Source organism: Rana temporaria, chromosome 6, assembly GCF_905171775.1.
Source record: "Rana temporaria chromosome 6, aRanTem1.1, whole genome shotgun sequence".
Lineage (NCBI taxonomy): Eukaryota > Metazoa > Chordata > Amphibia > Anura > Ranidae > Rana > Rana temporaria.
The window spans coordinates 162,966,107-162,992,159 of record NC_053494.1 but is presented as its reverse complement, the minus strand read 5'-3'; the positions used below and the strand labels follow the sequence as shown (position 1 = coordinate 162,992,159).

At 44.2% G+C, this 26,053-nt stretch overlaps 1 protein-coding gene across 4 annotated transcripts in view; it reads right to left on the bottom strand.

Moving 5' to 3' along the window:
- ATF2 (activating transcription factor 2) overlaps positions 1–26,053 on the bottom strand; it is a 162,910-nt gene that overhangs the window by 63,342 nt on the left and 73,515 nt on the right. For all 4 annotated transcript variants that reach the window (XM_040357703.1, XM_040357704.1, XM_040357705.1 and 1 more), the window contains exon 11: positions 1,953–2,102. In XM_040357703.1, the coding sequence (XP_040213637.1) occupies positions 1,953–2,102 (150 nt within the window). The remainder of the gene's footprint in view (positions 1–1,952; positions 2,103–26,053) is intronic.

The following is a 26,053-nucleotide window of genomic DNA, read 5'->3' as shown; positions in this document are numbered from 1 at the left end:
CCGATCGATCGGGCGACAGCTGTTAATCTGCTGGATGCCCAGTCAGGATAACTGAACCACCGCCCGGCCGTCATCCTGCTATAGGCCGGGCGGGAAGTGGTTAAAGCTCAACTACGAGCTAAACAAATATAGTCCAAATTGACGTCATCCCCTGGATCCCTGTTGCCGTTTCAGACCCAGGAAGCGTCGGCAACCACTAGTGCGGCCCTCTCAGAGCCATCAGAGAAAAGCCTCATGGATGTACCCTCTCCACTAACACCCTGCCATTTGTACCTTATGCTTGTGATTACTTCACTCTTGTGAGTACCGATATTCATTTGTGCAAAAAATTCACTTTTATACTACACTTGGATTGGCTTTATCCCCACCTACCTTAAGTCAGAACATCTATAATAAGACTACAGTTTATAGCTCATAAAACAATTGCTATGAAATTGTTATCTCCTGGTCCCCCCACATTTGATGACTGGCGAACACAAGTTAATACTACTCTACTAAAAGAAGTGGCAGATCAATCAGTGTAGGGGTAACCCAAATACGTTCTGTAAACTGTGAGAGCCATGGTTAACAGTACTGGGCTTAGCCTCACTATCTCTTGTCTCGCTTAGGTTATTATAATGTTGATCTGTTAGGTGCTGGACGATTTTCTGGGGAATACATGGGTTCATTGCTATTAGTACATCAACCACACAGGACTGTGTGAAGTGGTATAGGCTAGTAGAGGAGTATAATATATTGTCGATTATGTACCTTTATGTGCAGTTGGAGAATTGTATATTTTTTCTTCTTCTTTACAGTTGATTGACTGTCTACATGTCATAGGCCTTTACACTGCTGAAGTCTTCCATACCCATATATCATGTCAGTGTGAAGCAGGTGTACTTTATTATGTCTGTTTTTCTGCTTCATATGGATACCTTGGGCCAGATTCAGGTACAAATGCGGCAGCGTAACGTATGTCATTTACGTTACACCGCCGCAAGTTTTCAGCGCAAGTGCTTGATTCACAAAGCACTTGCCTGTAAACTTGCGGCGGCGTAGCGTAAAGGCGTCCGGCGCAAGCCCGCCTAATTCAAATGGGGCGTGTATCATTTAAATTAGGCGCGTTCCCACGCCGAACGTACTGCGCATGCTCCGTTTTGAAATTTCCCGCCGTGCTTTGCGCGAAATGACGTCGCACCGACGTAATTTTTTGAACGGCTAAGTGCGTTACGTCCTTTCCTATTCCCAGACGTCTTACGCAAAAAAAAATAAAAAAAATTAAATTTGAGGCGGGAACGACGGCCATACCTTAACATGGGCTGTCTATTTTTACACCACCTAAATAGCAATCGCAACTTCACGGCGGGAAAAGCCGACTAGCGACCATGTAAGAGAATGCGACGAACGCGCGTACCTTCGTGGATCGCCGTAAACAGCTAATTAGCATACCCGACGCGGAAAACGACGCAAACTCCACCCAGCGGGCGCCGAAGTATTGCATCCTAAGATCCGAAGGCGTACGAAGCCGTACGCCTGTCGGATCTTAGCCAAATGCCGTTGTATCTTTGTTTGAGAATTACAAATAAAGATACGACGCGGCAAATTTGAAAGTACGCCGTAGTATCAGCAGATACTCCGGCGTACTTTTTCTGTGAATCTGGCCCCTTGTGAATATACATATTGTTGCAGCAGGAAGTCTTTATGTACCTGGATTTACATGTGCACATTTTGGGGCGTTTTTTGTAAACTTTCAAAAAGTTTTCAATAAAAATAAAAAAATTCTTTGGAAAAAAAATGTGAAGCCGTGTCAAAAATATTTTTAATAAACCTATAACTTACAATTAAATGTTACTGAAGATATACATTGTTTTACTGATAATCTGTATGAGGAAATACAAGCTGAATAAGCTAGTCTAAAATGCTGCTCACCCCATTATACATCCACACAGTACAATAACACTCACACTTACCGGTGTTTCAGTAGTTGATGTGGCAGGCTGCTGTAAGGACTGTGGATGGGCTTCTTCTGCCTGAATTTTTGCTACTCCGCTACTCTGTCCCTTGGTGGTTTCACCATTCGTTACCTGAGGATGCTGCTGGGTTAAAGCAGCTTTTAATCTCTGAAAAGAAGAAAAGCAGAAATGAATTACCAATGGAACACAAACTCAATCATATTTTAAATACAGCATTTTAATCAAATATAATAAAACTGCACTTAGACCCCTTGCACACTGGGGCATTTTTCAGGAGCTTTAGTGTTAAAAAAAAAAAAAGCGCCTGAAAGAAGCCATCCCAATGTGAAAGCCCGAGTGCTTTCACAATGAGGCGCTGCGCTGGCAGGACATCAAAAAAAGTCCTGAAAGCAGCTTCTTTGCAGCGCTTTAGGAGCATTGAATACACCGCTTCTAAGGCACCCCTTCCCATTGAGGTGCTTTTTTAACGCCAACGCGACTGAAAAACGCCCCAGTGTGAAAGGGGTCTTAGCGGAGCTTTACCAGTGTTTTTCGGGCGCTCGCAGTGTGAAAGGGCTCTGAAAGCACTCAGGCTTTCACATTGGGATTGCAGATGCAGATTCTTTCAGGCGCTTTTTTTAATGCCAAAGCGCCTGAAAAACGCCCCAGTGTGAAAGGAGTCTAATGCCGCATACACACCATCACTTTATGTGTATTTGTGATGAAAAAAAACGAAATTTTCTGTGAAGTAAAAAATGACGTTTTTGAAACTTCAATTTTCAAAGACAAAGTTGCCTACACACCATCGTTTTTCTCACAATGTTCTAGCAAAGCGAGGTTACGTTCACCACGTTTCTCCATTGAACCTCGCTTCATAACTAGCTTCTGGGCATGCGCGGGTGTAAATACGTTGTTTTAAACGTCGTTTTTTGCTACACACGGTCAATTTCTGTGAAGTAAAAAACGACGTTTTGAAAAACGACACATAAAATTTCACAAGACATAAAACAACATTTTACCCCACACACGGTCATTTAATGTGACGTTTTTAAAAACGTCGTTTTTTTTCATCACATAAAGTGATGGTGCGTACGCGGCATTAGAATTGTTGGAAGGGGAGGGCAGTATTACAGTATTACACTGCCTGCCACTAGTACAGAGGCTGATAAGTTCTGACCAGTGTGTCACTAGCTCTCTGCATTTAAAGTGGTTGTAAACCCTCATGTAGAACTTTCACCTATAGGTAAGCCTAGATTAAGGCTTACCTGTAAGTGCTTGCAATATCTCCTTAACCTGCACGGTTTGGGAGATATTTGCAAAAAAGCCTGTACCGATGTCTACAACGGCGCAGGCGCACTGAGCATGCCGTTTTATGAATGGGGTCATGCAGTGATGGCTCCCGTGCGCATGCACGGCAGTGACGTCACACGACTCTGGCCAGTCACAGAGCCGGAGTTCTCGGACCCCGGAAGAAGAGGGGTGAACAATGGCCACTCGCTACTAGCAAGGAAGACCAGGACATCGCGGGCTTCTCCTGCAGGTAAGTGACACATAATATTATGCTTTACCTTTGAAGGGAAACAAAGAGGAAGTAAAACCCATCAGGGTTTACTTTCTCTTTGAGCCCTGGTTCACACTGGGCTGCGCGAGTGAAGCCGTGCGAGTTCAGCTGAACTCGCACGATTTCACTCCCGCCGGCAGTCCCGATTTCGGCCGCGATTTAAGAGACATCTGTGCAGGTTTCTGCACAGATGTCTATGTAAATCGCGGCGCGAAATCGCAAAAAGTAGTGCAGGAACTACTTTTTGAAATCGGTGCAGCGCCGCAGATGCGGCGTCGCACCGATTAGGACAGTGTCATTGCCGACAATCGGCGGCAAATGTGAAATCGCATCTCAAATCGAAGGAAATCGTACCCAGTGTGAACCTGGGCTAAGAGATAGTTGGAAGATTGTCATTATAGAACTCTATGAGTGCCCAATGCATACCAAAAACAATTTTTTTTTTTATGAATTTCTGCATTTACAGTTTTTAAATAATTTAACAACAACATTGAATTATTTACAGTTTTTTTTTTCAATTGTGATTACAATGTATGGCTCTTGTTAATGTTTATTTATTTTTTATAAAAAGATTCTATAAAATAAAAAAATTGAAAATACTCAGCAAATGGACCAAACACAAGTCAATGAGGGCATGCATTTAAAACAGTCACTATTTGTATATGGATAATACATATAACGTTCATACTGTGCTGATGTCAAGGTTTAAGAAAGGCTGGGAAAAATGTTTCCACCATAAGCCAGAGGTCTTCTTTTTATTAAGACACTCTCACTAGAGATATGGGGTTATTTCTCTGTGACCTTTATCTCATTATTCCTATTAGCTGACATGTAGGTTTTCCTGAGTTAGGAAGACACATTAATCTTATAAATGGTCATTAAGTTCAAGTTATGCTAGTACAGGTACGTGTACAATGAACAACTTCCCACAGGATCTCTAATGTCCATCATACAATGGCAATTAGGACAACCACATCTTTCTACAATACCAGAAACTGAAGGCCGAGTGAATAATGGCCATACACACACACAATCACAATACACCATCTCCTACATTTAGTATATGCAGCTCTACAAAGCATTTTAAGGAGGGCAGGACTGCTGATGGCTGCCTGGAAAAAATGTAGTATGCATTAAGATTAGTACATCTTATTATGGGGAGATAAAATATATACCAAACCTAAGGGTGAAAAAAAAAAATCAGTTTGTCCATGCGGTCCCTTCTCTTGATTTGTATATGTAATATGAAAAATTGTTGTAAACTCTTAGGGCCGTACACACGGCCGAGAAACTCGACGAGCAAAACACATCGTTTTGCTCGTCGAGTTCCTTGTGAAGCCGCCGAGGATCTCGGCGAGCCAAGTTTCCCCATTGACCAACGAGGAAGTAGAGAACATGTTCTCTATTTGGCCCGATGAGATCCTCGTCGGTTTCCTCGGCCGAAAGTGTACACACGGCCGGGTTTCTCGGCAGAATACAGCTCCCATCGAGTTTCTGGCTGAATTCTGCCGAGAAACTCGGTCGTGTGTACGGGGCCATACATATACCCACTCAAGTGACTAACCTCAGGTGATACACAAAGATGAAAAAAAAAAATCATACTAAAAAAAAAAATTGTACCTCGTTTATTTGCAGCACAGTGGCCAAGCAGTTATCACTTATGCTTAGCAGAACTATGGCCGCCGGTTTGAATCCCAACCATAGCACTACACGATGCCTGGAGTTTGCATATTCTCCCTGTGCCTGTGTGGATTTCCTCCGGTTTACCCCAACACTCCAAAGACATGCTGGTAGGTTAATTGGCTCCTGTCTAAATTGGCCCTAGTATGTGTACATATGAATGTGAATTAGGGACCTTAGATTGTAAGCTCCTTGAGGGAAGGGACTGATGTGAATGTACAATATACATGTAAAGCACTGTGTAAATTGATGGCACTAAAAAAGTACCTGTAATAAATAAATACAAAAACAAACCTGCAGTCCTTTCTTCTCTACAGCTCTTCAAAGTACACATATCAAAAGCTATTTCGGAGCTGGCAGGGGGTGGAGATTTAATGTCACACAGTGTATAGCACAGAGCTGAGTGTAATCTAAGACCTGAGTGGAGGGATTGGACTCACTAGCCACTGCACATAGGGAAACATGAACAGCTAAGGCTGTCAATTGCATGCTGAGGGGATGGGGAGAGGGGGCATTTGCTGGGGTCTGCCTGGTGTCCAAAATGTTCAATTGACAAAGAAGTTTTAAATCTTGTGATTCAACACCACGTAGTTAAAGTGTTACTAAACCCACAACAGTAAAATCTGTCTGTATATTCAGAGTAGCATGCTTTTTATACTCACTGTGGAACTTAAGGGGTTAATCATCTGAATTGTGTAAAAAAGCTCTTTGATCCTATAAGCACAGATCCTCCCCCTCATGCAGGGTCTCTCTGGGCAAGGCCAGATAATACACAGTCAGAGTGGTCCCCCTGCACATGCTCAGTTAGGCCTCTATTGCTGGAGAGAATATTTCCTTGTTGAACTGAGCTTTTCAGGTCACATGATATCGATATCACACATGTGGGCGTGTACACAGATCCTAAATGACAGCCCAGTCCCTCCCCCCTCCTCCATGCCCAGTAACTAAAAGAGAACACAGTGGGTGGGATATCACATCTTGATTGATATCTCATAACAGCATGAGAACACAGACTGTAGTAGAACTCTCCTCCTACCTGAACACTCAGCACTCTGGCAAACCCTGCAGTATATCACGTGACCACTGTATACAGCCAAAAAGGTATATAGTGGCAGTATTTTAATGTAAAAAGATTTATAAGCTGTGGGGACGGATTAACGATTTTCATATTACTGGGTTTAATAACACTTTAAGGGCTCTAACACTTACTATGTTCCCTCCTACTTATAGAATGGTTACTGTTGCACATGTGCACTGCTTCTGAGTACAGAATCCACAGAGAGACAAGGATATAATTTTCCAGTAAAATTAAAAAAAATCTCTTTGTTGACACCAAAATTGTAGGACTGTATATTCTAATTAGATCCCTGTATACAGATACAAGAAAATGCCATAAATATCCCCTTCTGCATGTCAGGAACATGCAAAATAGTCAGGGTACCGACAAGTGACACTGTGGGTCCAGGACTGAAGTGTTACAATCCTATGTCCAGAATTAGTCGCCATGTGATGCTGGCTACTTTAAAGCGGAGGTTCGGCTGTTTTATTTTTTTAAAAGCCAGCAGCTACAAATACGGCAGCTGCTGACTTTTAAAAAATGGACACTTACCTGTCCAGCGTGCCCGCGATGTCAGCAGCCGAGGCTGAGCAATCGCTCGGTCCTCAGGTGCTTCCGCCACCATCCTCGGTGAGGGAATCAGGAAGTGAAGCCTTGCGGCTTCACTGCCCGATTCCCTACTGCGCATGCGCGAGGATCGCGGTGCCCCGTCACTGGTCCGTGCTCTCTCCTGGGAACAGTGTTTCCCAGAAGACAGGGGGGGGTTTTGGTGACATCACAGGCTGGATTCCCCGCGGGGATCCGAACCCGGAAGTGGTACAAATACCTGTCTCAGACAGGTATCTGAACCCCCCTCCCCCCTGAAAGGTGCCAAATGTGACACCGGAGGGAGGGAAGGATCCAAAAAGCGGAGGTTCACGTTTTGTGTGAACCTCCACTTTAAGACTATTTGGCCCCACCTTGCCTAATGTGCAGGGCCTCAGCATTTTGGCTGTGTGCATGAACTACTCCATCTTTATGAATTTGAACCCTTTCTGGATCAGCTCCTACTAGCTCTGCTACCCACCTCTCTGCTCGACCTGATATCCCTTATTCCACTTCCCTCCTGTCCTGCCATATACATAGTTATTTTTTTGGTTAGTTTTCACTGCTGCACATGTGTTTTCAAAAGCTTCCCTATAGTCATCATTATTTTTTTATATCACATTTTCTGTTCTTTTGACTAAACTATCTTATTTTCACTAAAACTGGAATGTGCATCTCAAACCCCAATTTAAAGTAAATACGTATGTGCTGTTGGCAGCCAAACAAACCATTGCTAAAGCATGGAAGGAAGCAATTTGTACTCTTTACTGAGGTCAAGCAACACATGTATCTGTTCTTTATGAATCAGAAACTCTCAAGCATACTCATGCATACCCATATGAAATGTCTTAATATATGGTCCAAATGGATCCAATAGGCCAGGGGTGTCAAACTCCATTTACTTGCGGGCTACAGCAGCATTATGGTTGCTCTCAAAGGGCCGGTTGTATCAGCACCCCACCCCCCTTACATTGGTAGTCAAGAACCCCCCCCCCCCACCATCAGAAGTTGAGCACCCCCCACTATTCCTAACATCAGTGCACCCCCTTGCCATGTGCTGCTGCCAGGAGGGCTGGACAAAGAAGTGCAGGATCTGGTGGAGTCCTGTCTTCTCTGCTGCTGACTGTTGAGACCAGGTGGGGGCGGAGAGAAGGGGGGGGTGAGGGCCACATGAAATAGCCTGGAGGGCCAGATTCGGCTCGCGGGCCTTGTGTTTGACACCTGTGCAATAGACCGATGTGTCACTTCCGACTATAGCTATACTTCTTTATAAGGAAAGAGAGAGATACCCCCCAGATGGGACTTTAAAGGCCAAACCACAGTATAGGTATAAAAAATATATGTTTTATTCGGACAAAGTGAACCTGTTGACATTGGCTCAGAACGCACATAGAGCACCTAAGTACATAAAAAGCATATTCCATAGCCATATGGAATCACCAAGAAATATCTCTGTATAAGGAGTGATTAATTGCAAAGATAAAACAAAAGCGAAACTACTCACAAAGATGGCACTCAGACGCGAGTGCTTACAAACAGCAAAGAAAACAATTGCAACAGCGATGGCTGTGGGTGACGTCTGTTTTTGCAATTAAACACTCCTTATACAGAGAGCACTAGATTGTCTTCATTTATGTTTCATATGCACGTTGGAGACAAAGCTCAGGACCTTGATCGACACCTTTGGTATGCTGATCGATTGGATGTTCTAAGTAGTTATACTTGGAATGAGTTACATGCCATGTGACCTATTATAGGTCGAATCAGTGAGGTGAGAGGCCACTCTGTGTGCGGTGGAGGGATTTCTGGCCACGTTTGATCCACATTGCATGCCGTCATTTTCATTGTGCCTTTTCACAATCACTTGTGGACTGTTTCTTCTCATGGACATTATTTATTAGTGTTTATATTAACATTTTAGGTTGTGCTACACTGCTTTTATTGTTATATTTCTTGAGGGATTTTATATGAATTTACCTTGAGTGCTGGCTTGCAACCATTATTTACTGTTACATATTTTTCAGCGCTGAATTTGTTTCCTATTCACTATTAATAAAGACAAGTATCTGGTCTTCTATGAACATTTAATTTTTTTTTCAAACCAATCAAAAGTGAATGATATTAAAATATGACTCTCTGGGGGTTATTTACTAAAGGCAAATCCACTTTGCACTACAAGTGCAAAGTGCACTTGAAATTACACTAAAAGTGCACTTGGAAATGCAGTCGCTGTAAATCCGAGGGGGACATGCAAGGAAAAGAAAAACCAGCATTTTAGCTTGCACATGATTGGATAATAAAATCAGCTGAGCTTCCCCTCAGATTTACAGCAAAAGCACTTCCAAGTGCGCTTTCAGTGCAATTTCAAGTGCAGGTTGCACTTGTAGTTTGCACATGTAGCGCAAAGTGGATTTGCCTTTCGTAAATAACCCCCTATGTAATCCTATTGAAAGGAGTCTACCGTGTTTCCCTAAAGTAAGCCCTACCCCGAAAAGAAGACCTATCTGGATTATCAGGGTAAGCTGCAATATAAGCCCTACCCGAAAATAAGCCCTAGTAAATCTCATTAAAACCCTGTAATGCTTTTGTAAATATTGGCCAGTGTCTCCGTTTACAGCTGTATTTAAAAAAAACATGTTTACACCCACCGCTGACCTGCCGGAGGTCCTCCTCTCTCCTCCCGTATGATGTCTGTGCCCCTTCCTCTTCTGCGCATGGAGTGGGCTGACGTCAGCCGATATCTCGGCTGTTCTCTTTCCTCCACTCCTCCCACCTAGCGGCGGCCCCCCTGTCTTCAGTGCACAGACGTCAGCGGCAATTGTGGCTCTTATTTTTCCTCCTCTCCTCCCGCTGACGTCTTCGCCCTCTCCCTCTTTACTGTAGTGCACGGAGCGCGCTGACGTCACATTCTCTTTCCTCATCTCAGAGAAGAGCAGTATACGGTACCATAAAAGTTGTTAAAAAGGTACTTTTATACCGTATAAAACGGGACTGACTGAACTGTAATAGAACTGATTACTTTACAATCAATTCAGAATGATGTAAAAAACAGACTCCTGACCTGACAATGTTGTGGTGGGGGGGGGGGGGTGAGGGGAAGACAGAGGACACAGAATGGAAGAGGACAATTCAGATGGATAGATGACTCCGCACAAACACTGTTGTCTATCATTCTTTAAAGAAACAGGATTTTTTTAAAAGCAACAACCAGCCAGACAGGCCATAAATAAATAAGCCCTACCCTGAAAATAAGCCCTAGTGTGTTTTTTGTGACCAAAATTAATATAAGACCCGGGTTTATTTTCGGGGAAACACGGTAGTATCCTTTTGTGTAGTTGCATATTTCTGGTCACACCAGCTTGCAGGATACCAACCACCGGTATCCAGAAACTGGTCTACATTGTAGTTTACACTTTGTTGGCCCTGGAAAAGGCAGGGGCATGTCCATAAGGGTGCCATCATTCCTGTCTATCTGCAGCAGGCCCATTTCTACATAAACATTCGTTCAGTAGTAGTTTATGAGCAAGATCAAAAAAATATATATCTATGCTATGCTATACATACAAGGCAGTCTAAAATACATAAATATCATTATTGTGAAGAATGACTGCAGAGTGAGACAGCAATCTCATGCAAGGCAAGCAGAGCCATGATATCTCATCATCTCCTCATGTGCCCAGAACACACAGCATATACCTTATGGTCTCACAGACATGAGCAATATGTCACAGTCTCACACAGTTTAAACTAACTGATTAGGTGTGACTTAGCACTGTAGGGCAAAAACAAGGATACTGTTTATTCCCCTCTAGATTTGTTAAATGAAATAAATGTACACAATGCGATTTGCTTAATCTTTACACCCCTCTAGAGCAATATGTTGCTGGTTCTTTTGGGAGCAGTTGAGGGTTAATGGTGCTTACCAAACTGTATGTACAGTTTAATACAAAACAAAAAGCTGCCAGAAGAGAACAATGGCTAGATTAGTCTAAAGAATGGCACTTATTTTCCTTATTCTCCATTTACAAAATTATACTGCCACAAACACATCTGGTGGGACTGACATAAATCAGCATGACACAAATAAATATAAACCTGTATAAGTGAACTGTACATTGACAACATACAGTTCTGCTCAACTAGATCTACATGGTTGGAAAAAAAAGTTGAATAAAAAAAAATAACGAAAAAATATTCCTCCATCCACACTATACAGCACGATAGGACGAATCTCCAGCTGCTACTATTAGTTCTGAGAGCTGGCACCAGAATACTTGAAAAGTGACTGCATTTAATTGGACACAGTCACTGTTTAGACCAGCCTTTTTCAACCAGGGTTCCCAGGCACCCTGGGGTGCCTTGAGGTTTCTTCAAGGGTGCCTTGCCCAAAAACTGTATACAAGCCAACGTGCGGATAAAGCTGGCTTTTAGTTACACAAAGCCACAGGTTGTGCACCATTATAAAGTTCTAGCCGTCAGTGTCCTAACGACCAATGGCATCACCAGTTGATGAGGATGTCAGTTGCCTGCATAGAATCCTTGTTTGACCCTCCCCTGCCCCTCTCCATCAACATTGAGGACACCTTAGCTAAGTGATGGAGAAAAACTGAGGGAGAAGGGAAACATTGGAATACTAGTCGTACCAGTTTGTAAAAAAAATGTGTATTTGCTTTGGAAGAATACATCACCCCTAACGTTGGGTGTCCTGGATTTTTCTGCGTTATGCAAAACTATTAGAATCAATTTTACATTTTAGAATGAGGTGTCCCAAGACCGTCTATAATATTTAAAGGGTGCCTTGACTGAAAAAAAGGTTGAGAAACACTGGTTTAGACCTTTAATTTTCAGTCCAGCTCCTTTGACTTTTCAAATGAAGAATGTCAGGTGGGAGAGTGGTGGCAGAACCACCCACAGAGCAAACTTTGCCAGGTTCTTCAAGAACTGGACCAAAGCTGGTCAAGACAGCATAACACCAGAATCCTAATGCAGATACCACCAGCCTAACAACCCATGGGGGCACAACACGACTGTTATATGCCAAATTATCTGTGTGGTTATCTTTACAGAAGGTGGAAGCTCGCCTACCTGCTCTTTACTTCAAACCCATCTCAAGCCAAAAATTTTGGGTGTGAGGGTTAAACTGGCCATACACTGAACTGGCAGAACTTTGTGGGTGTCCCTGTTGGCACGCTCCTGCATGACAGCCTAGGACTGAAAGAAAAGCAGCTGGGCAGAATTTGTTAAGTCTTCAGGCTGAGCAATAAAAAATTAACAAAAACATCTATCAGTGGACGCTCAGCTTTATAGCTTCAGCCAATTTTTTTATTACATATTGTGTCCCTACGGGGGAAATTTGCCTTCACTTCCGTTAGGACAGGAAAAGTGATAGAAAACAATGGGGGCACAAAAACACATTTTCAATACACTGTGGAAAGGACTGAACTCCTTACAAGGTTTTTTATTGGTGTCTATGTCAACCTGTCCTAATGGCAACCACAACCCCCATTTGTTATATGAACATCACAGGGGGAGCTTGTAAGGAATAATCTTCTCAACTGAGACAAAAATAAACACTGACAGCAATGTTAACACAGAAATATACTGCATCTGGGCACCACAAACAAAAAACACAATTTAATAAATTTTTTAAAGAGGAGCTTCAGGTTACCACCCAAAAATTGTAAGTCACCCGCTACAAATACTGTAGCAGTTGACTCTAAATATAAGGACACTTACCTGTCCTGAGCCGATTCTTTAATGGGCTTTGGATGCATGCATCTTAAAGTAGTTGTATAAAGTCTACATTTTGTTTACCTTAATGCATTCCTTGCATTAAGGTAAAAAAAAGTTTAGGTGTCAGCATCACCCCCTCACCCACCCCCTTTTACTTACCTGAGACCTCATTCAATCCAGCGCCATTTACATCTGCAGATCTTTTCTCCCCTCACTTCTGGGTCCTGCTGGCTTTGCTGAGGCACCGGGAGCCATTTGCTCTCAGTGCTGTCAATCAAAGCCAATGACTAGGGATCGGGGGGCGGGGCTGTCTGTGTCAATGGATGCAGCAGCGGGATTCCCATGGAGGCACTGGCCAGAGAGGAGGGGCCAGGAGCGCCAGCGGGGGACCCGAAAAGGAGGTTCCCGGTTGCTCTGAGCGATTCTATTGCTTCTATGCTTGTTATTTATTTATTTTTTAAATGTACCTTTACAATCTCCTTAAATAAGGTAAACTGGCATTGCAGCTTTGCGGCTTCACAGCCAGGTTCCTACTGCACATGGGCAAGCCGTACTTTGTGAATTGTCTGTGACGTGTCTCAGAAGGCTGCGGGGGAAGGAGGGGGGCTGAACTTCCGGCTCAGACTGCCACAGCGCACCTGACAGGAAGTGGGAGGTGGTACCTGTCAAAACCAGGTACCCCCCCCACCTTCAAAAAAACATGTGGCAGGGGAAGGGGGGAGGATGCAAACAAGCACAAGTTCCCCCTAGAGCATAGGGAGAGCTCTGTCCTGTCAGCAGGGATGTGCTGGATTTTGTTTGCCTGCAAAAGGAATACAAATCCAGCACAAAAACACTGGTTAGGCACACATTAAATCTTTGATCGCCCTAGATGTTTACCCCCTCACAGCCAGTGTCATCAGTACAGTGACAGTGCATGTTTTTAGCACTGGTCACTGTATTAGTGTCACTGGTTCCCACAAAGTGGCAAAAGTGTCAGTTCGTCCGCCACAATATTGCAGTCCTGCTATAAGTTGCCGATCGCTGCCATCACTAGCAAAAAGATACAAATAGAAAATTCCAGTATAAATACCATAGTTTGTAGACACAATTAGCCAGATTCAGAGAGGTTTACGCCGGCGTATCAGTAGATACGCTGTCGTAACTCTGAATCTGCGCCGTTGTACATTTAAGTGTATTCTCAAATTGAGATACACTTAAATGTAGCCAAGATACGACCTCCTACACCGTTGTATCTTAGCTGACTATTTACGCCGGCCGCTAGGGGTGTGTACGCTGATTTACGCCTAGAATGCGTAAATCAGCGAGATAAGCCTATTCACGAACAGACGCTTGCCCGTCGCAGTAAAGATACGCCGTTTACGTAAGGCGTTTTCAGGCGTAAAGTTAGTCTACCAAAAAGCTGGCCAAGCCAATGTTAAGTATGGAAGTCGGACCCGCGTCGAATTAAATTTTTTTTTATGTCGTTTGCATAAGTCGTCTGTGAATGGGGCTGGGCGTTTACGTCTAAACCAATAAGTCTTTGCGGCGTAATTTGGAGCATGCGCACTGGGATATGTCCACGGACGGCGCATGTGCCATTCGTAAAAAACGTCAAGCATGTCGGGTCATGATTCATTAGCATAAAACACGCCCACCTCTTCACAATTTGAATTAGGCACGCTTAGGCCGGCACATTTACGCTACGCCGCCGTAACTTAGGACACAAGTGCTTTGTGAATACAGCACTTGCCTCTCTAACTTACGGCGGCGTATCGTATATGCGATACGCTACGCCTGCCTAACGTTAGGCTCTCCTACCTGAATCTAGCTATATATCTTTTGCGCAAACCAATCAATAAACACTTATTGAGTTTGTTTACCAAAAATTTGTAGCAGACTACATATTGGCCTAAATGTATGAAGAAATTCGATTTTTTAAAATTGTTATGGGATAGGTTTTATAACCAAAAGTAAAAAAACAACAACCCAGTGGTGATCAAATACCACAAAAAGAAAGCTTTAGTTGTAGGAAAAATATGACATAAATGTAATTTATGTATAGCGTTGCATGACTGCACAATTGTCAGTTAAGGTAACGCAGTTCCATACAGCAAAAAATAGCCTAATCGTGAAGGGGGTAAATTTTTCAGAGATCAAGTGGATAATAATTCAAAAAAGTAAATGTTAATTGAGAGAGTGAAATTCCACTTTAACTTTATTGGGATGGGTGCGACGTATATGATCCCCCTGAGGAAGATACGTCACACGCATCCCTGTATCGACACGCATTGGGGAGGGGACAGGACAGCATGGAAGGCAGCTGGTCTGTCCAGGAGAAGGCACACATTATCTCAAGCGATTCCGGCATACTTGTATTTGATTTAGAGAGTGGTGCACTAATGCACCTTGTCAATGTGAGTACCCCGGTCGGGGGCTTTTTGTCTAATAAATAGTTTTTTATTAAAGCAATATCACACTATCCAGCGTTTTTTGTTATCCCACTTACACATGGAAACTACGTAATTGGGAGCCAGGACTTCCAGCCTTTTTTGTTATCCCACTTGCACATGGAAATTACATTATTGGGAAGCTACAGCGGCAGAGCCCAGGCGTGATTTGACCAAACTTAATTGCAAGGTCACACTTTCTGAGGTGAGCGTTCATTACCCAGAATGTGAACACACCAGCATGTTTGGATCACCACACTAAGCATTTATTGATTTATGGACTTTAAGAGTTTTTTTGGCACCAAGAACCATGACTTCTGGTTATTGGTGGCACTATAACAGTTGTTGGGAAGTTAGCACTTCTGAATCAGATACACTTTTGGTTCCTTCTTCTGGCCCCTATGTCGCTATGATGTCTTCTTTTGATGTCAGGGGTCAGTAGATGGAACCACAGAACACAGAGGCAGTTCAGATATCAGACACTCCTGGAAGTGTCGGATGTTGAACATTTTTTTCAGCTTGAGTAGTGCTTGTGGTTAGTGGAGCTCAGCTTTTATTAAATTTTTTTGCAACAAAATCGTTTTATGCACAGGAATTACTCAATGTTTCTTGTGTCTTTAAAAACTTTCTACTAAAAAGGTAAAAAAAAAAACAAAAAAAACAAAAACAAACATGTCATGCTTACCTACTCTAATGGTTTTGCACAAAGCAGCCCAATGCTCCTTTTCTCAGGTCCCTCCCTGGTGCTCCTGTCTCCCCCCCCATCCCCACTGAGTGGCTCCATAATAAGCAGGTTGCCGGGTCGCTCCCAAGTTCCGATCTGTGTGCCCACGCGGAGAGAGAAAACATGCATACAAGTAGTGGCGGGGGGTGGGTGATGCTGCATACTGAAAATGTTGTTACCTTTCTGCACAAAGGTAAAAAACCTTCAGCCTTTGGAATCACTTTAAGGTCTTATCATAATTCCTGTCTGGTGGGAAGGGGGGGGGGGGGGGGGGTGATGCTGCATACTGAAGATTTCTTTACCTTTGTGTACAAAGTTAAAAAACCTTCAACCTTTAGAATCACTTTAAGATCTTATCATCATAATTCATGTCTTCCCCCTTGTCACACCTTTTACAAAGATAATGTTCCATAATTTTTTTATGCAAGAATTTGCAGGATCAGTTTACTGGATTCCCAGCGGCTGGGTAGAACTTCAGCAGGCAAATATCATTTACATGGCCCCCCGAGAAACAATAAAAACCTGAGAGGGATTTAGCAAGTGAGCATCCACCCATATCAGAAACACCGATTCCAAAATGTCTTGGGAGCCTTTATTTTTGCCATCACCATAATATATACATATTGTAGATATTGACACTATTAAAGAATATAGCACACGCATGCATTTCCATTAACGTCTATCCACCCAGACTTCTGTTAGTTGTGTATTTTGTACCCTTGAAAACAATCCCCTCAGACATCCGTCAAAATTTGGTAGGAATAGGTCGCTCCATCATCAGCTTCTAGAAACCAGGTACTAGTCTCTAGGAAGAACTTATGAAAAAGTCAGATCCATATTTCATATCTGCCACAAAAGCTCATCAGAGTAATAACCCTCCTTCTCCTGGGTGTTATCCGACCATCTGCTACTCTATTACTTATCTTTATTTTGCAACTAATTAACAGCATAATCTTCTAAATTCAGCAAGTTAATTATCATTATTGTGGTCTTTGCAGCATCATCAGTCCTCATGAAGTCTTGTCTCTCCTCCCCCAGAGGACACGGGGAAATGAAGAAGGCTTGGAAAGGGTCTGTTTAGAGGGGGGCTCATTAGGTGCTTGCTGATGAGCTTGGCATGCAGAGAGGCAGGTCAGGAGAATTCTGCTGAACACAAGGTTCCATGCCGGGCTCAACCAAGTTAATGTAGCTTTCTGAATAGTTGCCAGCCTGCCCTCTGTCAGCTCTCAATAGAAACCTCCCGCAGTAAACCTACTGGCTTCATACCGTGCAGAAAGATAACTCACAGTTTGTCACAAAAGTCTTTACATGGCGGATCCCACAGGGTAGAACTTGCTTTAATGTTCTCTTGATTGTGCTTCCCTCCCCTCCAGCTCTTTCAGTTAGTTTAACTAGAGCACTCCAATATAAAGTAGACGTGTGCTGAAATGCATTACACAGGAAGGGACGTGTACAGAACTATTAAAATGCCCTGTAGTTACATAGATACTCTTAGGAGTAATGATTAAGACATAATAAGCTCATGAACAGCATTTAATAAAAAGGTAATTGATCCAAAACTGGAATTTCAGTTATGGGTGGACACAGATATCACCACTTGGCTACTTCTATCTTTGTGGGAATCCAGCAGTCGGCATTCCTGACTATGACCTTGCTTAAAGCCACTGCGAAGGAACAGAGTCTAACTTCTGCTGCTATATTCCCTATAATGTTAAACAAGTTACGCATTAAGCAGAAAAACCTAGATATCTTGGTAACTGCCAAAGCAGACGGGTGTTGATAGTAATTTAGGTAGAGAGATTTACCCAAGAAGCTAGCAAGTGATTCAGCAATCTGACATCAACCCAAAACTGAAATGAATTTTGTGCGGACAAGCAGGCTAAAAGCATCAGAAAAATAATAATAATAATAATAATAATAATAATAATAATAATAATAATAATAAATATATATATATATATATATATATATATATATATATATATATATATATATATATATATATATATATATATATATATATATATATATACATACATATATATACATACATACACACACACACACACATTGTCCCGTTAAAATAAATTTCTATAGCATTATGTGCCTATATTTTTTTATAAATTGATTTATAACCATTTATCCTGCCAGTGACCTACTCTTGTTGTTGGTGATGGCAACAATCTACTGTACAGGGCCATGTACCCTCTGCAACATTACCATGGTTTGTGCAAAAGAGCCACATCTACTTCTTTCTATACCTTGCTCTTTTTGGAGCCAAACAGATGGTGTTCTGATCCATGCATCAAACCCGTACACTCCAGGATGAACTTGCAGATCAATGCAGCTGGTCGCCTGTTATATATATGAACAGGCTGCCTGCAAACGGCTGTATAAAACACCTGTGCATTACGCATGCAAGAAGATGTCCTTTGGATCGGTTTGCCCATGTGAACGAGGCCTAAGGACTTGTATAGACAACCTTTGGCCTTTTGTTGATGGCGCGATTTAGAGACGCTTCCGAAATCATTCAGTATTTATCAACAGATGCATTTGACCTGTAGTTGACCTCCTTCGGACCTGCTTTCAGTAAGTTTAGCATTTTTATAGACTTATACAGGAATGCAAACAACTGCTTGAAGCAAACATATGCCTGTCGGCCCAAAGACATCCTGTAACAAATTTTGTTGACAGAAAACTGTTGGTGGCAAGTTGTATTGATGTGTTGTTCTAAAGCCCAAGGGCTCTTTCACACTGCCGACAACCGCCAGCAGATCTACCTGCTCAGCGGGGGACCTGTCTGCTGATCCTCGCTGAGCAGGTGGATGACAGGTCCGTGTCCGCGCCACTTATGTAGAGCGGACACAGCCAGCATTCCTCTATGGACTATCAGATGGAAAAGGACTGTCTGTCCATTTAGATCCGACTGTCATCCAATTTTATCAACAGATGGGAAACGGATACACCATCCGCCTGTTTTTAGCAGATAGGATCGGATTTCGGAGGGTGTCAATGGACACAAGTCCGTTTGCATCCACAGCTTCATAGAGGGCAATGGATGGTTCGATCAGGTCCGCCTAAAAAACTGACAGGTGGACCTGAACGCATTAAGGTAAAAAATCTTCTGTGTAACAGAATCCCCCTCTGCCATCCCTTCTACTAAGCTGAGCCAATTCATGATCCAATGCTGTGCACGAGAGCCGAGTACTCCCCCCTTTTGGGTCCACACTCAACAAATGGTTGCACCCTTGCTGGAGCAAAAGTAAGCCCACTGCAAAAGTATATTCCCATGGGCAATACGTTTAAAAGGCTAAAAATAAAATCTATGTGGCTCACGGTCAAAGTTAAAATGGCTATAAATATAAAAAAAAGAGCTTTTAAAAAGTATAAAAATGAAGGTACGCCATCATCGTTTAAATGTTACAAAGAATATAACAGAATATGTAAAAAGGAAATCAAGGATGCAAAAATTCAAAACGAACGACAGATTGCAAAAAGATAGTAGACAAACCCCCAAAAAATCTTCAAGATATTATAATAGTAAAAAGGTCAGGTCTGAGCATGTAGACCCTTTACAAAATAATCTAGAGTGAGTGACTGGGGACAAAGAGAAGGCACATTTATTAAATACTTTCTTCAGCTCTGTGTATACAAAGGAGCATGGGGGAGCTCATGTCCAATATGTGGGTGGTTGTGACACAGCCCCAAATGATCCACAATGGCTTAAACAGGATATGGTCCAGAAATATTTAGACAGAATAAAAGGTGGATAAAGCACCTGGACCAGGCATCCACCCACTGATTCTAAAAGAATTGAGCTCTGTAATTTCAAGGCCATTGTTTCTAATATTTAGGGACTCATTAATGACTGGAAAGATACCACTAGATTGGCGCAGGGCCAATGTAGTGCCCATATTCTATCCATTATAAATGGATAGAAAACTGGCAAAAAGACAGAATTTAGAAAGTAGTGGTTAATGACTCTTAAGCCTCGTACACACGATCAGTCCATCCAATGAGAACGGTCTGAAGGACCGTTGTCATAGGTTAACCGATGAAGCTGACTGATGGTCCGTCTTGCCTACACACCATCAGTTAAAAAAACGATCGTGTCAAAACGCGGTGACGTAAAACACAACGACGTGCTGAAAAAAACGAAGTTCAATGCTTCCAAGCATGCGTCGACTTGATTCTGAGCATGCGTGGATTTTTAACCGATGGTTGTGCCTACTAACGATCGTTTTTTTCCCATCGGTTAGGAATCCATAGGATAAATTTAAATCAAGTTTTTTTTTTTTTAACCTATGGGGCCCACACACAATCGGTTTGGACCGATGAAAACGGTCCATCAGACCGTTGTCCTCTGGTTAACCTATCGTGTGTACGAGGCCTAACTCTGAATGGCCCAAGGTGATCAGTGGTATATCCCAAGGTTCAGTATTGGGACTCTTACTTTCTAATATCTTTATAAATATAGGGTCTGGGATTAAAAGTAAAATTTCTGTCTTTGCAGATGACACCAAGCTATGGCGTGGAATAAAGTCCTTACAGGGTGTCTCCAATATACAAGCCGACATCAATGCTCTGTCTAATTAGGGAACTAAGTGGCAAATGAGGTTTAATGTTGATAAATGTAAAGTTATGCACTTGGGGGCTAAGAATATGCATGCATCATACATACTAGGGGGACTACAACTGGGGGAATCAATGGTGGAGAAGGATCTGGGGGTTTTGGTAGATCATAAGTTCAATAATAGCCTGCAATGCCAAGCTGCGGTTTCCAAAGCGAGCAAAGTCCTTTCTTGTATTAAGAGAGGTATGGACTCCAGAGAGAAAGAGAGAAATATAATTTTACCCCTGTACAAATCATTAGTAAGACCTAATTTGGAATATGCTGTTCAGTTTTGGGCATAAGTTCTCAAAAAGGAAATCGGGGAACTAGAGAAAGTGCAGAGAAGAGCAACCAAACTGATAAGAGGCACAAAGAAGCTCAGCTATGAGGAAAGATTAGAGGAACTGAATTTATTCCCTCTTGAGAAAAGGAGATTAAGGGGGTATATGATCAACATGTATAAATACATACAGTAAGTGGTCTATATAGTGAACTTGGTGTTGAATTATTCACTTTAAGGTCATCACAGAGAACAAGGGGGCACTCTTTACGTCTAGAGGAAAAAAAAGATTTTAATCTCCAAATACAGAAAGGTTTCTTCACAGTAAGAGCTGTGAAATGTGGAATAGACTCCCTCCAGCGGTGGTTCTGGCCAGCTCAATAGATTGCTTTAAAAAATTCTTTCCTAAATGTACATAATATAACTGGGTACTGACATTTATAAGTAAAGTTGATCCAGGGAAAATGCGAATGCCTCATGGAGGATCAGGAAGAAATTTTTTCCTCTGCTGTAGCAAAATGGAGCATGCTTTGCTGAGGTTTTTCCGCCTTCCTCGGGATCAACGGTGTGTGAAGGATTGTGTATATGGGCCAGATCCTCAAAAGAGATACGACGGAGTAACTGCTGTTACTCCATCGTATCCCTTGTCCTAACTATGGAACTGATCCACAGAATCAGTTTTCCATAGTTAGGGCGAAGATCCGGCATGTGTAATTGAATTACACTGCCGGATCTTAGGATGCAGTACCGCATCCGCCGATGGGGGCATTTCGCGTCGAAATGCCGCTTCGGGTATGCAAATTAGGACTTACGGCGATCCACGAAGCTATTATGCTTCGTTTTGTCGCCGTAAGTTTTATTTTGCAAGTGCAAAATTAGGGCTGCTTTTACAAAGTGTAAACTGTTTACACCATGTAAAAGCAGACCCTTCTTCCTCGCGCCGCGCTTTTTTTTCGATTTTGAATTTTTTTTTTGCCGCCGTATCTTTTTTTTTTCACGACGCAACTTTATTGACCCGTCGCGATCCACAAAGCCCGACGTAACGTAATTTCGCGCTATGCCCGTCGGGAAAATGACGTCACGAGCATGCGCAGTACGGCCGGCGCGGGAGCGCGCCTCATTTAAATGGGATTCGCCCCCTGATGATGAGGAACGCCTTGCGCCGGCCCGATTTAAGTTACTCCACTCAAAATTTCTAGGTAAGTGCTTTGTGGATCGGGCACTTAGGTAGAAATTTTGCGGCGGTGTAACTTAAATCGGCATATTTAAGTTAAGCCCGTTTTTTGAGGATCTGGCCCATGATTTTTTTTTTTTTGGTTGAACTAGATGGTCTTTTTTCAACTTGACTAACTATGCAACTATGTAAAAGGCACAGGCCCAGATTCACAAAGGAGATACGACGGAGTATCTCAGATACTCCGTCGTATCTCTCAGAGTATCGATGCGACTGATTCATAGAATCAGTTACGCATAGATATCCCTAAGATCCGACAGGTGTAATTGTTTTACACTGTCGGATCTTAGGATGCAGTACCGTGGCTGCCGCTGGGGGGGAGTTTGCGTCGTAAATCAGCGTTGGGTATGCAAATTAGGAGTTACGGCGATCCACGACGGATTTTCGCGTTCGCTACGTCGCCGCTAGTCTAGTTTCCCGTTGCAAAGTTAGTCGTCGTTTTGGGTGCCTTAACTTTACACAGCACACGTATGTGCTGTATAAAGTATGGCCGTCGTTCCCGCGTCGAAATTTAAAAATTAACGTCGTTTGCGTAAGCCGTCCGGGAATACGGAATTACGGTACGCGCGTCGCCGTTCGAAAAAATTACGTCACGTCGCGCAAAGCACGGCGGGTAATTAAAAAGGGAGCATGCGCAGTAGGTCCGGCGCGGGAGCGCGCCTAATTTAACCACTTAACCACCAGCCGCCGTCATATAACGGCGGCAAGGTGGTTGCTTAACTGGGGGTTGCCGTTAATTAACGGCGCCCCGCAGAAGCAGCAATGCGCGCCGCCTCGGGCGCGCACACAGAAGATTCTGTGCGCGCCGGGTCTATGAGACCCAGCGCTACACAGATCAGGGAAATTGACCAGTAACAGTGGTCTTTTTCCATGTGATCGTGCCGTCCAATGACGGCGCGATCACAATGTAAACACAGCAAGGTCAGGGAAAGTTTATCTCCTCTCCTCTCCTCACACAGTATCAGCGAGAGAGAAGAGGAGATAAACTGTGAGTTTTGCAAGCCATACCAGTGCCCCATAGTGCCCATCTGTGCCCATATTGCCCCATAGTGCCAAATCTGTGCCCATATTGCCACATCAGTGCCAAATCTGTGCCCATAGTGCCACATCAGTGCCACATCTGTGCCTAAAGTGCCACATCAGTGCCACATCTGTGTCCATAGTGCCACATCTGTGCCCAGTAGTGCCACATCTGTGCCACCTGTGCCACACCAGAGCCGCACCAGTGTCACCGGAGCCGCACCAGTGTCACCAGAGCCGCACCAGTGCCACCAGAGCCACAACAGTCCTATACCAGTGCCAAAACAGTGCCGTACCAGTGCCGCCTGCGCCCACCAGTGCCGCCTGCGCCCACCAGTGCCGCCTGCGCCCACCAGTGCCGCCTGCGGCCACCAGTGCCACCAGGGCCGCCTGTGCCCACCAGTGCCGCCTGTGCCCACCAGTGCTGCCTGTGCCCACCAGTGCTGCCTGTGCCCACCAGAGCCACCTGTGCCCACCAGAGCCACACCCGTGCCACTATAGTGCACATAAGTGCCGCCTTCTGCTAATCAGAGCCACCAGAGCCACCTGTGCCCACCAGAGCCACCTGTGCCCACCAGAGCCACCTGTGCCCACCAGAGCCACACCCGTGCCACTAAAGTGCACATAAGTGCCGCCTTCTGCTAATCAGTGCACACCAGAGCCCCACCAGAGCCACCAGAGCCACCTGTGCCCACCAGAGCCACCTGTGCCCACCAGAGCCACCTGTGCCCACCAGAGCCACACCCGTGCCACTACAGTGCACATAAGTGCCGCCTTCTGCTAATCAGTGCACACCAGAGCCCCACCAGAGCCACCTGTGCCCACCAGAGCCACCTGTGCCCACCAGAGCCACCTGTGCCCACCAGAGCCACACCCGTGCCACTACAGTGCACATAAGTGCCCACCTGTGTCCATCAGTGCCACCACAGTGCTCTGCAGTACAGCCTCACCAGCCACCAGTATGGCAAAAAAATTCTTTACCGGTGAGCAGGCCGTACATCTTCTACTTGCCATGAGCGATGAGAGCAGCGAGGAGTCTCTGTCCGATTCGGATTCGGCCTATGAACCCGTTATAGACAGTGGGTCGGATTCAGAATCTGAAGAGGAACGTGGGCCCAGGAAAAGAAGGGGTGCTGGCGTGGAGAAGCGGCCTACTCCCAGACGCGCAGGGCCGTCCACCTCAAGCGATGTGCCGTCCGCCTCAAGCGATGTGCCGTCCGCCTCAAGCGCTGTGCCGTCCGCCTCAAGCGCTGTGCCGTCCGCCTCAAGCGCTGTGCCGTCCGCCTCAAGCGCTGTGCCGTCCGCCTCAAGCGCTGTGCCGTCTGCCTCAAGCGCTGTGCCACTGCAACAAAGGGGCCATGCCAGCCTTCCCTATGGCCTTCAAAACCCCCTGTGGCTTCCCCCTAATTCCGGAGCAGCAAATATCCCCCCTTTCACTGCCCAGCCAGGTGTCCAGGTGAACACCGAAAACTTTTCAATGCTTAATTTTTTTAATTTACTTTTCACCGAAGATTTGCTATCCTTCATTGTGGCCCAGTGCAATCTCTACGCACAACAGTACATAAGAAGTAACCCTGGTTCCAGATATGCCCGCCCCTTTGAGTGGAGAGAACTAACCGTGGACGAATTTAAAATGTTCTTAGGCCTAACCTTTACTATGGCACTTTCAAAAAAAAAACAATTGTACTCCTACTGGTCCACCAAACCCATTCACCACATGCCACTCTTCTCCTCCCTTATGCCAAGATCCCGATATTTAATAATTATGCGGTTCCTCCACTTTAACGATAACGCCCAGTGCCCTCCCCGAAATGACCCTGCTTTTGACAAGCTATATAAAATTAGGCCACTTCTAAATTTTTTCGCTCAACGATTTCCCCAATTATATACCCCTGACCAGAACATATCCGTGGATGAGTCCCTTGTCAAATTCTCAGGCAGGCTGGGCATCAAGCAGTTCATCCCCAGCAAAAGGGCCCGATATGGGATCAAAATGTACAAACTTTGCGACAGAGCCACAGGGTACCTCTACTCATTCATGGTGTATGAAGGGAAGGACTCCCAACTGCATCCCCCTGAATGTCCAGAGTATATGGGAGTCAGCGGAAAAGTGGTCTGGAATCTGATGTATCCACTCTTTGGAAAGGGATACCACCTTTATGTGGATAATTTCTACACCAGCTTGCCCCTGTTTCGCTGTCTTTACCTCCGGAATACCCCAGCATGTGGCACAATAAGACCCAACAGGAAAGGCTTCCCGCAAAAACTGGTGGATCAAAAGCTCAGACGAGGGGAGTCTGCAGCATTGAGGAACCAGGAGATATTGGCTGTCAGGTGGAGGGACAAACGGAACGTCCACATGCTTACATCAATCCACGACGACACCTGCGTGGAAGTCCCCCAAAGAACCGGCCCAATCCAAAAACCAAAGTGCATCTATGACTATAATTTGTTCATGGGGGGAGTGGACTTCAATGACCAGATGATAGAACCCTACCTGCCCACAAGAAAATCCCGCCACTGGTACAAGAAAGTGTCCATTTATTTTTTTAGTTTGGCCTTTTATAACTCCTATGTAATCTACAAAAAGTCATCAGAGAACCCCGTATCATATCTGGACTATCAAGAAGAAGTCATCACCGCCCTTTTGTACCCTGAAAACCCACCGGAAAATATTCGCTCTGATTCTGTGAGCAGACTCCACGAGCGTCACTTTCCTGAGAAAACCCCCTCCCCTGAAACAGGCCACAGAAATCAGAAGAGGTGCCGGGTGTGCTCCAGAAGAGGAATTCGAAAAGACACTGTGTATTACTGTCCCGATTGTCCTTCCCAACCAGGCCTCTGTATTGGAACATGTTTCCACCGTTACCATACGTTTCTTCATTATTAGGGACGTATGGTAAACGCAATTCTAATTTCCTGTAATTTCCCCCCACACCCCTTATGCCACTGCACTCATACCTCTGCCTTCTCCGGAATCGACCATGGCCTGTTATACGACCACTCTTTTGCCTAACCCTAAACATACCTCTGCCTTCTCTGGAACTGACCCTGGCTTGTTATACGACCACTCTTTTGCCTAACCCTAAACTGTACCTACATCTGCCTGCTCTGGAACTGACCCTGGACTGTTTGACCACGTTTTTTGCCTGCCCCTTGGATTGATCTTTTACCCTGCTATACTAGTGGGAACACAGGGGTCTC